Genomic DNA, 14,407 nt, shown 5'->3' on the forward strand with positions numbered 1-14,407 from the left:
CCCGGGCCTCCTTGACCCGTGTGGAGCTGGCCATGCGCAGTGCTGATGCGCGCAAGGAGTGCCGTGCCATGCAAGGGTGTCCCCCGCGTGGGGGGAACCCCACGTGCAAGGAGTGTGCCCGTAAGGAAAGCCGCCCAGCGTGAAAAGAAAGTGCAGCCTGCCCAGGAATGGCGCCGCCCACACTTCCCGTGCCACTGACGACAACAGAAGCGGACAAAGAAACAAGACGCAGCAAATAGACACCAAGAACAGACAACCAGGGGAGGGGGGGAAATTAAAATAAATAAATAAATCTTTAAAAAAAAAATATTGGCAGAATGGATAAGGAAATATGAACCATCTATATGCTGTCTACAAGAAACCCACTTTAGACCCAGGGGTGCAGGGAGGCTGCTTAAAGTGAATGGTTGGAAAATAATTCACTTTACTGAATTATTTTGATAATCAAAAAAGGGCAGGGTAGTTATACTAATATCAGACAAATAGACTTTAAATGCAAAAGTATTGTAAGAGGCAAAAATGAACACTATATATTAATAAAAGGTAGTCTATCAAGAAGAAAGAACAATCATAAACATTTATGCACTTAACTAGGGTGCCTCAAAATACATGAGGCACACACTGGAAAGCCTAAGTGGAAAAATAGATGCCTCTACAATTATAGTGGGGGACTTTAATAGACGATTACCACCATTAGACAAAACATCTCCACAGAGAATCAATAAAGAAAGACTTTAAATAATACATTAGAGGATCTGGACCTAATAGACATATAAAGAACATGACACCAAAATACAGAGGGATATACAGTCTTCTCAAGTGTATATGGATCATTCTCCAGGATAGACCACATGCTAGGCCACAGAGAAAGTCTCAATGAACTCAGAAGGACTGAAATCATACAAAGTAATTTCTCTGACAATAATGGATTGAAGCTAGAAATCTGCAAGGAAGCCAGATTAGGCACAAAGATATGGATGTTAAGCAACACACTCTTAGACAAGGAGGAAATCTCAAAAGAAATCAGTAACTACCTTGAAATGAATGAAAATGACAACACAACATATCATAACCTATGGGATGCAACAAAAAGCTGTATTGAGAGGGAAATTCATAGCCATTATTGCCTATATATAAAAAAGAAGAAAGAGCTAAAAATCAAAGACCTAACCATATAACTGGAGGAATTAGAAAAAGAACAACAAATTAACTCCAAAGAAAATAGAAAGAAGGAAATAACAAAGATTAGAGCAGAACTAAATGAAATTGAAAATAAGAAAGCACTAGAAAAGTAAAACCAAAAGCTGGTTCCTCAAGATGATCTATAAAATTGACAAACCCTTAGCTATACTAACAAAGAAAAAAGAGAGAAGATGCAAATACATAAAATGAGAAAACAAGCAAGAAGATATCACCACTGACCCCACAGAAATAAAGAGTATCATAAGAGGATACTTTGAAAAATTATATGCCAACAAGATGGACAATTTAGAGGAAATGGAAAAATTCCTAGAAACACACAAGCAGCCTACATTGACAAAAGAAGAAATTGATGAACTCAACAGACCTATCACAAGTGAAAAGATAGAATTAGTCATCAAAAACCTCTGAACTAATAAGAGCCCAGGATGAGATGGCTTCACAGATGAATTCTACCAAACATTTCAGAAAGAACTAACACCAATTCTGCTTAAACTCTTGCAAAAAATGGAATTGAAGGAAACAGTGCCTAACTCATTCAATGATGCCAACATCACCCTAATACCAAAACCAAGCAAAGATGCCACAAGAAAGGAAAACTATAGATCAATCTCTCTAATAAACCTAGATGCTAAAATCCTCACCAAAATACTGCTAATCGCATTCAACAACACATCAAATGAATTATACAGCTTGATCAAGCGGCTTTCATCCCTGGTATGTAAGGATGGTTCAACATAAGAAAATCAATCAGGGAAGTGGATTTGGCTCAACGGATAGAGCGTCCACCTACCATATGGGAGGTCCAGTGTTCAAACCCAGGGCCTCCTGACCCATGTGATGAGCTGGCCTATGCACAGTGCTGATGCGCACAAGGAGTGCCGTGCCATGCAGGGGTGTCCCCCACATAGGGGAGCCCCATGCGCAAGGAGTATGCCTGTAAGGAGAGTCACCCAGCGCAAAAAAGCGCAGCCTGCCCAGGAGTGGGCCCACAGAGCCGACACAGTAAGATGAGACAACAAAAAGAGACACAGGTTCCCTGTGCCACTGACAAGAATACAAGCAGATACAAAAGAACACACAGTGAATGGACACAGAGCAGACAACTGGGGCGGGGGCGGGGGGGGTGATGAAGGGGAGAGAAAAAAATGTAAGAAATCACATAAACAGATCAAAAGAAAAAAAGTCACACAGTCATTTCCATAGGTGCAGAAAAATCATTTGACAAAATACAACAACCTTTCCTGATAAAAACACTACAAAAGATAATATTAGAAGGAAAATTCCTCAACATGACAAAGGGTATATATGAAAAACCCACAGCTAACATCATATTCAGTGGAGAAATCCTAAAAGCTTTCCCTTTAAGATCAGGAACAAGACAAGGATGGCCACTTTCACTGCTTCTAATTAACATTGTGTTAGAAGTACTTGCTTGAATATTTAAAGAAGAAAAAGATATAAAAGGCATCCAAATTGGAAGGGAAGAAGTAAAAATTTTACTATTTGGAGGTGACATGATCCTATACATAAAAAGCCCTGAGAAATCTACAACAAAGCTTCTAGAGCTTATGAGTTCAGTAAAGTTGCAGATCAACATGCAAAAATCAGTAGAATTTCTGTAAAAAAACAAAGAACAATCTGAGGAGGAAATCAAGAAAAAAATCCCATTTACAATAGCAACTAAAAAATCAAATACCTAGGAATAAATTTATCTAAAGATGCAAATGATGTATACACAAAAAACTATACAACACTGTTAAAGGAAATAAAAAATTATTTAAATAAATGGAAGAATATTCCCTTTTCAGAGGTAGAAAGACTAAACTTCATTAAGATGTCTATCCTACCCAAACTGATCTACAGATTTAATGCAATCCCAATAAAAATCACCACAGCAATTTTTACTGAATTGGAAAAACTATGAATATCTGAAAGGGCAAGAGGCCCCAAATAGCTAAAGACATATTGAAAAAGAAAAACAAAATCAGAGGAATCACACAACCTGGCTTTAAAACATACTACAAAGCTACAGGGGTCAAAACTGCATGGTATTGGTGCAAGGATAGATACACTGACCAATGGAACTGAATTGAGTGTTCTGATATATATCTTCACATATACAGTCAACTGATATTTGACCTGGTCACCAAGCCCATTCAACTGGATGAGAACGGCTTCTTCAACAAATGGTGCTTGGAGACCTGGCTATCCATATCCAAAAGAATGAGAGGAACACCATCTCACACCTTATACAAAAATTAACTCAAGATGGATAAAAGATCTAAATATAAGAGCCAAGACCATAAAGATCTTGGAAGATAATGTAGGGAAGTATCTACAGGATCTTGTAATAGGAAATGGTTTCATGAACTTCATACCCAAAGCATGAGAAATTAAAGAAAAAATAGATAAATGGGACTTCCTCAAAATTAAAAACTTTTGCACCTCAAAGAAGTTTATCAAAAAAGTGAAAGGCAGCGATTCAAGGGGAGAAAATATTTGGTAACCCTATATCTGACAGGGGCCTAATATCTTGCACATATAAAGAAATCCTCCAACTCGAAAATGAAAAGAAAAACAAACCATTTTAAAAATGGGCAAGTGATTTGAACAGACACTTCTTTAAAGAAAAAATTCATATGGTTAAAAAGCACATGAAAAGATGCTCTACATCACTAGCTACTAGGGAAATGAAGTCAAAGTACAATGAGATAACATCTTACACCCATTAGAATGGTGGCTATTAAAAAAACAGAGGACTACAAGTGTTGGAGAGGATGTGGAGGAATGGGAACACTCATACAGTGCTGGTGGAACTGTAGAATGGTGCAAACATTGTGGAGGACAGTACCACTGTTCCTCAGAAAACTAACGATAGAATTGCCATATGATCCAGCAATTTCACTGCTGCATATACACCCAGAAGAACTGAAAGCAAGGGCGTGAACAGTTATTTGCACACCAGTGTTCACAGTGGCATTATTCACTATTGCCAAAAGTTGGAATTAACCCAAATGCCCTTCAACAGGTGAATGGGTAAACAAATTGTGGTACATCAATACAATGGAATACTACTCAGCTGTAAGAAGGAATACAGTACTAACACACAGGATAACCTGGATGAATCTTGAGGATCTTTGGTTGAGTGAAGCAAGCCAGGCACTGATAAGTGAATATTACATGACCTCAGTAATATGAATTAAGCAAATTGAGCAGACTCACAGAGCTAGAGTCTGGAAGATGGTTTTCAGGAAAGAGAAAAAGAGAAGGCTGTGAGCCAATGCCCATGTGGACAAAATCTATGATAAGGTGGAAGTGTGTAGTTATGCAGTGGAGGGACATGATGGTGGTATAGTGATACTATTGGGTTAGGCAGTGAAGGTATTTTTTGGGGGGTAGGGTGTGGAAAGGGGGGTTGGATTATCCATGTAACTGGGGGGAGGGAGTAGGTGAACACTGGAGATTGGTGGGTATGTGGCTGAAACTACAATATTGGGAATGCTCTTTTGGCAATAGGGCAAGGTAGGACTACTGGTTTAGGATGTTGGATGTGGAAGACATTTGGGACAGGACACACCAGGGAGAGGCTTCTAAGGAGTGTGCGAATGTTCATCTTGACATAGTGTGTTATGTCAGTGTATGATGACCCACATAATGAGCAGGAATGTGCTAGACCCCATCCTGGGGAGGCACACTACATTCTCAAATAGAGGAGTGGGAATCTCTTGAGAGCATGGGTGGTGCCCAATAGGGGAGGATAGACCAGTATGTCAAGCCCTCAATGTTGTTGCAAGTAACTATGAATCTGGTCCTACAAAGAGTTAAGCCTGGTGGTTGCCATAGGTGCCAAGGGGAAGGGGAGGGAAGAATAGAATAGATGGAACAGGTGGCATCTTGAGGGCGTTGGAGGTATTCAATATGATCCTGCAATGATGGATACAGGCCATGTTAAGTTTCATCAAAATGTATAAAAGTGTATGGTCCAAAATGTGAACCATAACGTAAACCACTGACCATGTTGGTAGATATGTTTCAATATTTTTACATCAGTTGTAACAAATGTACCATCCACATATAAAATGTTATTAATAGGGGAAGAGGGGAAAGGTGGAGGATGTTGGATATATGGGAATCCCCTATATTCTGTACTGGACATAGCTATGACCTAAAACTTCTTTGAGGACAAAATGAAAAAAGTAAGACATTGGGGGAATAAATGGAAAAAAAAGTTATTGTACAACATTAAACAAGAAAAATGTCATTGGTACAACATTGGACAACAGAACTTACAGAGATGAAAGGCAAAATGTCAAAAAATTTTAAAATACTTGTTCATTTTTTATTATCCCAAATTAAAAATTTTTTTTGTATTTTATTTCCTATTTTTAAAACTATCATTATATATTTCATTTTCTTATTCATTTTTGGGCTATTTTATTGGCTTCATTTTAAAGGTTTGGATCACAGAAGGGTTACAGCTGTGGCAAGGGAGGACCATTTGTGTGAACTGTCAGTGAAGGTGGATACATGGGAGGAAGTTTACCTGGGCATACATATAAAGCATATAAACATTTATATGAGGTTCCAGGGGCATTGTTATGGTGTGTGGAGATTCACACAATAATCAAAAGAATATTGAATTCCTATCCTGGAGAGCTCTGCCACATTCTCTGAGGAAACAGCAAGAATTCCCCCAAGTACAGAGGCAATGGCTAGTGAAGGAGGATGGTCCATTGATGGGTCCTTGATAGTGATGACTGTGCTTACAAAACTTTACTCTTGAAATTGAAACTTAGCATAGTATTGTAGGGTGCCTAAGTGTTACCTCCTGAGAGACTCCTTGTTGCTTAAATGTGGCCTCTCTCTAAGCTGAACTCAAGATATAAATGCAATAACTTCCCCCCAGTGTGGACACGACTCCCCAGTGTGGGATGAGCCTCCCTGGCACCGAGGGATTACTACCAAGCACCAACTAGCAATGCAACTGAAAAAAGACCTTGATGAAAAGGGGGAAAAGGTAAAAACGAATGAGTTTATATGACTGAGAGACTTTAAAATGAGTGGAGAGTTCATTCCAGAGGTTATGCTTATGCATGTCTCAGCAGGATCTCACTGACTGCCAAATTAGATACTACCCCAAATAGCAGGGCTCCTGAGGGCTCTGGAGATACCCAGGGTCAGGGTAGATAGCTCATGATTTTGCTACCTTGCCAATGGGTCCTACTTTGGGGTTTGTGCTCCCTGGTGTGACAGAATTGAACTCAGTTGTGGTTTCCCTACACCTGGCTCTTCAATCTCTTCTATTTGAACCTGTAGTAGGTATATGTCCAAGAGACTTGGATCTTTGGACTGTCCATGTACCAGCTGGGCCCTGAGCCTCAACAGAGTTGCAACACCTACCTTCCAGTTCATTGAACTCACCCAGGTAAACTAACAAGGAGGTGGTGGTGGACAACCATACTGGGAACTGAGAGAGCCTACAATTGCAAGCAATAGAGTCCCATCCATTGGCCAGGTGGGAATAAAGCCTTCTCTCAATTGGAGGTGGAATGGGCATCACCATCCCAGGTTTTTCAGGATTGGGGGGTGAACTATGGACTAGAGTGGACTTACTGGTATTCTACTATAGATTTATTGTGATTCCAGCAATGGAAGAACTTTTATCACTGATGTGGAGGCAGTGGCCACTGAAGGTTCAGAGGTCAGGGAGAGGGAAAACAGGTGTAATACAGGACATTTTCAGGATTTGGGAATTGTCCTGAATGACATTGCAAAGACAGATACAGGCCATTATATATCTTTCCACAACCTACAGAATTGTAAACCACAATGTAAACAATAATCCATGCTTAGTGGCAATGCTCCAAATGTGTTCATCAATTGCAATGAATGTACCACGTTAATGAAGGATGTTGTTATTGGGGGCAAATGTGGGCGGTGTGGGAGTTGGTCACATGGGAATCTCCTATATTTTTTATGTAACACTTATATAATCTAAATATCTTGAAGAAATAAATTTTAAAAAAATGCTACAAATCATTATCTACTATAAAGCCATGTTCTCTGCTAAACCCTTTAAAAGGCTTTTCTCCAAGAAACTCTCTAGAACACACTTGAATATAACAGCAAAGTTTAAAAGTAGTTGCATAGAGGTTTTTTCCATTGCTCATTGCACTTCAATGACTGATCTCTTAGTCTCTAACAGTGATTCTCCCCACAAACATGGTTTCTGTTGTTATATTCTTTGTTCACTAATTTACTCAACTATTTATGAAGCAACTGCGATGTGCTGACAGGCACAGGGCTGGTGTGGGAGGACAGTGACGGTAACAATTTTCCTGTTCTCAAAGAGCTAAGTAAGTAAACAATAGCTGGACCTAGAGTTTCTCAACCTCAGCATAATTGACATAACGGGCTAGATAATTCTTCTTTGTGGGGAGCTGACCTGGGCATTGTAACATACTTAGCAGTCACTAGATTCCTCTAGCACCCTGTAGACCCTCTCCAGTTGTAACAACAACAGCAGCAACAATGCTGCCAGACATTGCCAAACACCCCCCTGGGGGAAGTGCAAAATCTCCCCTGTTGAGAACCACTGATCTAGATCTCATTTAGAGAAAAAAATTTCAGAAGGTAAGAGTATTTTATAAACCTGGAATTGGTAAGATCAAAATAAAATATATTTCATTTGGGCTGATGCTCCAAAATGAGGGAATTTTGGGCTATAACTATCTCCCAATTAAATGTCAACACCTGAAAACACAATGGTATAACTGTCCTGAGCTATGGACACAAATTGACAAATAGGAAATCCGTTCACAGCTGAATATAGAGCTAGGAATCTCCAGGTGTAAGAAAAATGCATGAACTGAGGAAGACTAGAGTAAGTATTGGTAGAATGCGTTACTAGAGTCAGGAAAGTACTATGTAGTTCTGTAAGTGCTAAAAGATTTCCACCACTTGTGGGGTATATGGGGACCTCATATTTTTTTAATGTAATATTAAAAAAATAAAGACAAAAAAAAAAAGATTTCCACCACTAAAATGCCTAGTATACCCCAGGTCTGGGCACTACCTCACCAAATATTTTAGCATATATTGGAACATTTCTTCCCATGCCTTCCAATTTCATATTAAAACTCAATGAAAAAGTGAGATTTTTCTTACTGAACCACTGCAGAGTTTTCTTCGCTGAAATACACCTCAAGTGTTCTCATCAGGCAAAAGATACACTGCTGTTTCCTGTTAAAAGGGACCAGCTGCTTGTGGTGTTTCAAGCGGGCTCTCACAAACTGTGATATCTTGGACAATTTGACTACAATGTATCTTGTCAGCTATTTTCCCAGCACTAAATCTTGGTTTATATCAGTGCTTCTGCCTCTTCCATCTCTCCCATCCCATTTTCTTCCTGTCAAATCTTCCCCATCCTTTAGGGCCCAGTTGAAGAGCTAAGCTGGAGGGAATTGTTTTCTCTGAATTCCCACTGCATTTTAGCTGTATCTCTATGTGCCATTCACAGATGGCTTGTATTACAGGTAAACGTGCACATGACCAGTCCTTCTGACAGACTGTAAGCTCCTTGAAGGTAGAACTGACTTTGTTTTCTGTTCAGCACCTAGAACAGCACCTGGCCACTGTCCATGCCAACTGTGCTGGTTATTGAATTGTATTATTCTCTTTAATCTCATTGTTTTGCCATCGTGACTTTGATGTGGCATTCCACAAATTTGCTGATGAATTGGATTATGGAGTCAGTCAGGAAAAAAAAATTGTTCTTGTGGGAAAACCGTCTTTGATTTTTTTGGTAAATGCTTTCAAGTGCTTTGCTGGAGGCCTGTTATACCTTTTCAGCATTGTACCTGGAAGAGGCCTTCTCAATGTTTCTAATATATGGCAGAAAAATACAGTTTATATTTTTACATTGCTTTGTTTATTTAAAGAAATGCCCAATATGTTCTTTTAGGCAGACTGTCCTTATAGCAAGGACTTCTAAAGCCTTGATACAAAAGCCTGTTTTGTTTTTTTCTGTTGCACAGTTTGTCTTTATGGAACTGAACAAAGTCCTCATGTGAATTGGACATTAGACAAAGGCAGCACTACCCCTCAAGTGTGCAACACAGCTTCATTTCAAAAAACCTGATTTTAAACAAAGCTCACTAAAACTTAATTATTTATGAATAAAGAGTCAAGGGTAGGAGGGTGTGGGAACTGAACACTGACTAATTTGTAGCATATGGTTAAAAATGCAGTTTTATTGTCGTTGAGTGTATGTTAAGATATTAATTGGTTAAATTAATGTAAAAGAAAAATGAGGTAAATCAGAGAAAAAAACTTTTTCATAGTAGACCTTGATGCCTGGAATTTCAAGTTATCTTACTCATTTCAAAATTATACTAAGTTAAGAATAATGGGACAGAAGTATATCAACATACTTCCCTACATTTTCCAAATCTATTATAATAAATATGTATCACTTTCAAAATTTTCCTAGGATGATGCATCATGGGCCTGAAATATCATGTATGCAGAGTTTAGACCTAAATAATAAGGGCTTCCCAACTGTTTTGCCACATATCAAGAACTGATTTAGTAAAATATATTAAGCTGAAAAGTGTTCATGGCAAGTAACCACTGTTCATGTTGCAGAGGAAAATGGGTGGTGGTGAGTGGATGTTGGGCTACAAGCAAAGGTGGTTTTTATTTTGACATGCCCTGGCAATCAGAAGCTAGTTCATGGAGCATGTGGGGCCTCGCTGCACTCGACAACAAAGAGGCGACTAGGAGGGTCTCCTCTCCCCCTGGAGGGGTGGGGGGTAAGCCCCTCCTCTAGCCAGTTAATGACGCTGCATCCACACCGGCCCTAAGCTCCTGGCCACATGGCAGCGACTTTTACAAAAGCAGCGGGAGCGACAGCCGCAGGGAAGGGCTGCATTTACAAGATTGAGCTCCTGAGCAATTAGGCAGATGGGTCCACCTCCAGGATCTTTCTTCTCTGTCACCATCAGGCTTGACCACCCCCTGCCCGCGAGCCTCCACACCACCATGTACCCCACACCCCCAGGGCAGCAAAGGGAGGTATTTTACATCAGTACCACCGTGCCAGGGTATGGACCAGGGAGGTCCAGGTCTAGCTCGTGTCCTCAGGCACAGTCAGGCTTGATCCCCGCCCTCTGATGTGTTTGCAAAAGGAAGGGATTGACAGAGCCTTGCAGTGGCTGGACTGGCACATGGAAACATGGAAGCATGAAAGGCACATCCTGAGCCTGAGGACAAGGGGTTCCCGGTGTCCCAGGCCACCTCCCTCCAGCAGCCTCCTCGGTCCAGGCTGACACCCAGCATGCAGGGCCCTCTTACCCGCATGCTGTGGCGCTTGAAGACATTGTGCCGGTGGAGAGGTGGGGTGTGTAGCGAATTTACAGGAGATGGATACTCCATAGGGCTGGTGAGCGTAGGTGAGCTGGCACACAGACCCTCGGGGACCTATTCAGAAGAAGCAAAGAAGCACAAGGCACAGGGACAAGGCGAGAAGGTGGACAATTAGCTGCTACAAACACAAGCAGAAAGAAATGGGACACACGTATCAAGGGGAAACAGAGGATGGCTCTGGAGAAGAACTGCCTCTCCAGGAGCTAATGAAGAAACTGGTGTGGGTATTTCATTAGCCTGGTTCCATGTATAAGGTAGGAAACATACAGAACTCTCAGCCTGGGGCCATCTCAATGCCCTCTCATTCATCTCACATTCCTCCCCCATGGACTCTGCTTAGCATGGGGCTCCCAACAGGTCACTGCCCTACTGAGAACATGTCTCCTCCCTCAGGACTCTTTAGGCCAGTTACATTCATGGTCAAATCACAAATAAACAGGTATAATTAGCCCACATATATAATCTACATATATATTTTTTAATCACTGTTTTAAACACTATAAAAAGGCATGTTTCTTTTTAAGGTCATTGCTTCTATCTTCTGAATCAAGTGTTTTTCTTCACATGAAGTGAATTTATCTGCGAGTTTTTGATCAGGTTTGTTTCCATACCTGGGTGCTTTCTTGAGGAGAAATAAATGACCATGGGATGCCACCCTTCTTTAGGGAGTGCCAAATAAACAGGCATTGTTTCTATTGGTTGAGATGCTCTGTTTTGAGCAGCAACTCTGAGATAAGGAATGTGAGAGAAGGAAAGAGAGGGCCTGGGCTTCTGGTTGTCTAGATACAAGAGAGAGACACAGGATAGTGACAGAGACCTAGAACCTTGAGTAGATGAAGTGGTTGGTGATGATGGAGAGGGGAAAACAACTTAGATGGAACCCCTGTTCTCTCTTCACAGAACACACAGGTTTTGACTGAAGGCCTCTGTGGGGATCGCTGGGAGCAATATTTTCTGGAGAATATTAACTGTCCCCAACTCCCCTGGATTCCTTCAGAGAAGGCTCCACTCAGGGCACGAGTCCAGGGAGGACTTGGACATGGATAGTTAAGCTGTCGGCAGGCACACGAAGCAGCAAACACTGTGGATACTTTTTGAGGAGCTGAAGGACCAGGCTTCAGGAAAGTCTTCTTAGCCAAAGAGAGCCTGATAGAATTCCATTTTTTATTCTTTTGATCTCAGGCACTCTGAGTTCAAATTATGTTCTGAATACCAAAGAAGAACCAAGCCAGGCCATCTCCATTACACAAGCAGGTGATTGCTGCTCCTAAAGGCATGAGCATGGGATTTAAGGAATGAACCAGACAAAGGAAAGACCTGAACTTTCCCATCCCTCTGCTTATATACGTACCTGGAATTGCAGCTTGGGAGCCAGGAGGTTGGTTTGTGGAGGGGGTCTGTACTTGGGCCTGCTGGGCTGAAGAGAGAAGACAGATGTGTCAGTGTTCTGTGTCATGCCTTCTCTCCTGAGTGAGTATAAGTCATCAAGGGCAATATCAAGTTAGAGACAGGTCAGAGTTGTTCAGAATGAAAGAGATGAAGGACAAAGTAATTATTAAAATTATTTTGCAGCCACTTATTGAGTACCAATTACATCCTGAATTGAGAAGATACAAAGAGCCCGGCCTCGCTCCCTCTGGGGCTTACAGCCTAGTTGGAGAGGCTACCACCTCTGTGTGTATGTTCCCAGCCTAGTGTGGGAACACCCATCAAATGACCTATTAAAAGCTACAGACATTCAGAGGCAGGAGGTCACCAAGGACTCAGACACTCATGGGAGCTTTGTGGAGGGGGTGAAATTGAGCTAGGCCCTGAGGGAAGGGTCAGGGCATGCCAAGCAAAGGGGACAGTGAGAACAAAGGCCGTGGGCCAACTGGGCATTGTTCCTGAAAACCCAACCGCCTACCGGAAACAGAGCATGGAAACAGGGACTGGACCTCAGAGGTACAAGGGTGCTCCCCATTCACATGTCTTTGGGAGGTTCTAATTTGTCACTATAAACCTCTAAGAAGAAAAGTATCCCAGGCTCTCAAGGGGCACTTTTCTAGGATGATTATCTGAACCAATTGTCTCACAAGGTTTCTGCTATCTCAGATTCCACCCCAACAATGTTATGGGGGCAGAGTTCAGCACTGATGTACTGGGTTGAGAAGCTGAAAGAAGGATTGCAGGGAAGCGTCTTGACTATACAATGAAGAGGACATTAAACAATCAGGCTGGGAATGGGTCCTAGAGGGACCCTGCTCTGCTGTGATCGCAGGACTGATGAGGCTAGGGCTTGGCTTACCTTGGGTGGAGGTTCTTGATAGGCTGTGGGCTCCAAGATTTTGGGGGGTCGGTAACGAGCATTCCTCTCCTGCTCTAAAGCGATATCCTTCTCCATCTGATAAATGTCACTGTCAAGAGGTCAGGTCAGAGAAGGAGAGAGAAACAAGGACAAAGTAAGATACTCCTCAGAGAATCCTCTCTATGCTCCACTGAAGCCCAGGGACAAAGACCACTGGATTCCATTTTCATTTCCTCACAGAGTGGCCTGGGGAGATCCCTCTGAGTCAGGCTGGGACGTGGTCCCTGAGGCCAGCCCCACACTGATGTTTGGAGGATCACAGGAATGAATCCAAGGGAGAAGAAAGTTCTTGGAGAGCCAGTCCCAGGCCAACCAGGCAAGGGAAGCTTGTCTTCATCCCTGCCTCCCTATGCTTTCTTGCACTCCTCTACCTGTAAGTGGCACCATTCCCTTATGTAGATTTCTGATGTTCCCAGCCAACCTCATGGCCAAGGACCATGTTCAACATCTCCTAGTTTCCATTAAACCATATTACATATTATTACCTTAGAGTTTAAGGTATCAAAGCTCAGCCCATCAACACATTTCTTGCATGTGCTAATGGGAATGGGCTGTGGTTTTGCTCTCAGTACATGCCAACTGGGAGCTGCCTGCCTTTATTACCCAACCCAGTGTTTCTCAACCTGGGAATCACATATACTTATATGTGTACCAAAAATTGCCTGTAGATCAATTTTCTGTTATGTACTACTGAATATATAATATTTGGCATTGTCTCTTCAGATGTATATGCATGAAATTGAGAGTCACAAGAAAAGAAAACATATTGTAAAGTTTACTACATTTCGTCAATCAATGGATACTGTAGCAGTTTGATATTACTGATGAATTCCAAAAGGAAATATTGGATTATGTCTGTAAACTGGTCTTTTCCTCTAGGCGTATTAGAGTGTATTGGATTCAGAGGTTTTACTTTTACTAGATTAAACAATGATTAAGGCTTTAATTGGGCCACATCAGTAGGACGTCGCATCTCTGCCCCCTTGGTGGGCAGGGACTTACAGAGAAACTGCACTGCAGAGAAGGGAAGTGGGAGTCTTGAGCTGGAGCTCCAGGAAGTAGGCACACAGAGGAGCTTGGCTGTGAGGAAAGCAAGCCCCAGGAACAGAGGAACCCTGAGCCTGGAGAAAAGCAAACCATGGGAAGAGAGGAACCCTGAGCCTGGGGAAGAGAGGAACCCTGAGCCTGGAGAAAAGCAAACCTGGGAAGAGAGGAAGCCTGAGCCCAGAGATAAGCAAGCCCTGGGAAGAGAGGAAGCCAGGAAGTCTGAACCCTGGTAGACAATGGCAGCCATCTTGCTCTAAGACATGGCAAAAGACTTTGGTGGGGGAAGTAACGTATGCTTTATGGCCTGGTAACTGTAAGCTTCTACCTCAAATAATTAACCAACAGATTTCTGGTATTTTGCATCAGCACCCTTTTGGCTGAAAA

The 14,407-nt window shown here is 41.8% G+C and overlaps 1 protein-coding gene across 7 annotated transcripts in view; it reads right to left on the reverse strand.

The window, feature by feature from the left end:
* PTK2B (protein tyrosine kinase 2 beta) overlaps positions 1-14,407 on the reverse strand; it is a 137,131-nt gene that overhangs the window by 7,576 nt on the left and 115,148 nt on the right. For 5 of the 7 annotated variants that reach the window (XM_058287809.1, XM_058287811.2, XM_058287812.2 and 2 more), the window contains 3 exons: positions 12,917-13,025; positions 11,981-12,046; positions 10,558-10,683 (listed from right to left, as the gene is read on the reverse strand). In XM_058287809.1, coding sequence (XP_058143792.1) covers positions 10,558-10,683; positions 11,981-12,046; positions 12,917-13,025 — 301 coding nt within the window. The remainder of the gene's footprint in view (positions 1-10,557; positions 10,684-11,980; positions 12,047-12,916; positions 13,026-14,407) is intronic. The other 2 variants (XM_058287813.2, XM_058287814.2) reach the window with 1 other exon arrangement.

The sequence above is a fragment of the Dasypus novemcinctus genome, chromosome 25 (genome assembly GCF_030445035.2).
Source record: "Dasypus novemcinctus isolate mDasNov1 chromosome 25, mDasNov1.1.hap2, whole genome shotgun sequence".
Lineage (NCBI taxonomy): Eukaryota > Metazoa > Chordata > Mammalia > Cingulata > Dasypodidae > Dasypus > Dasypus novemcinctus.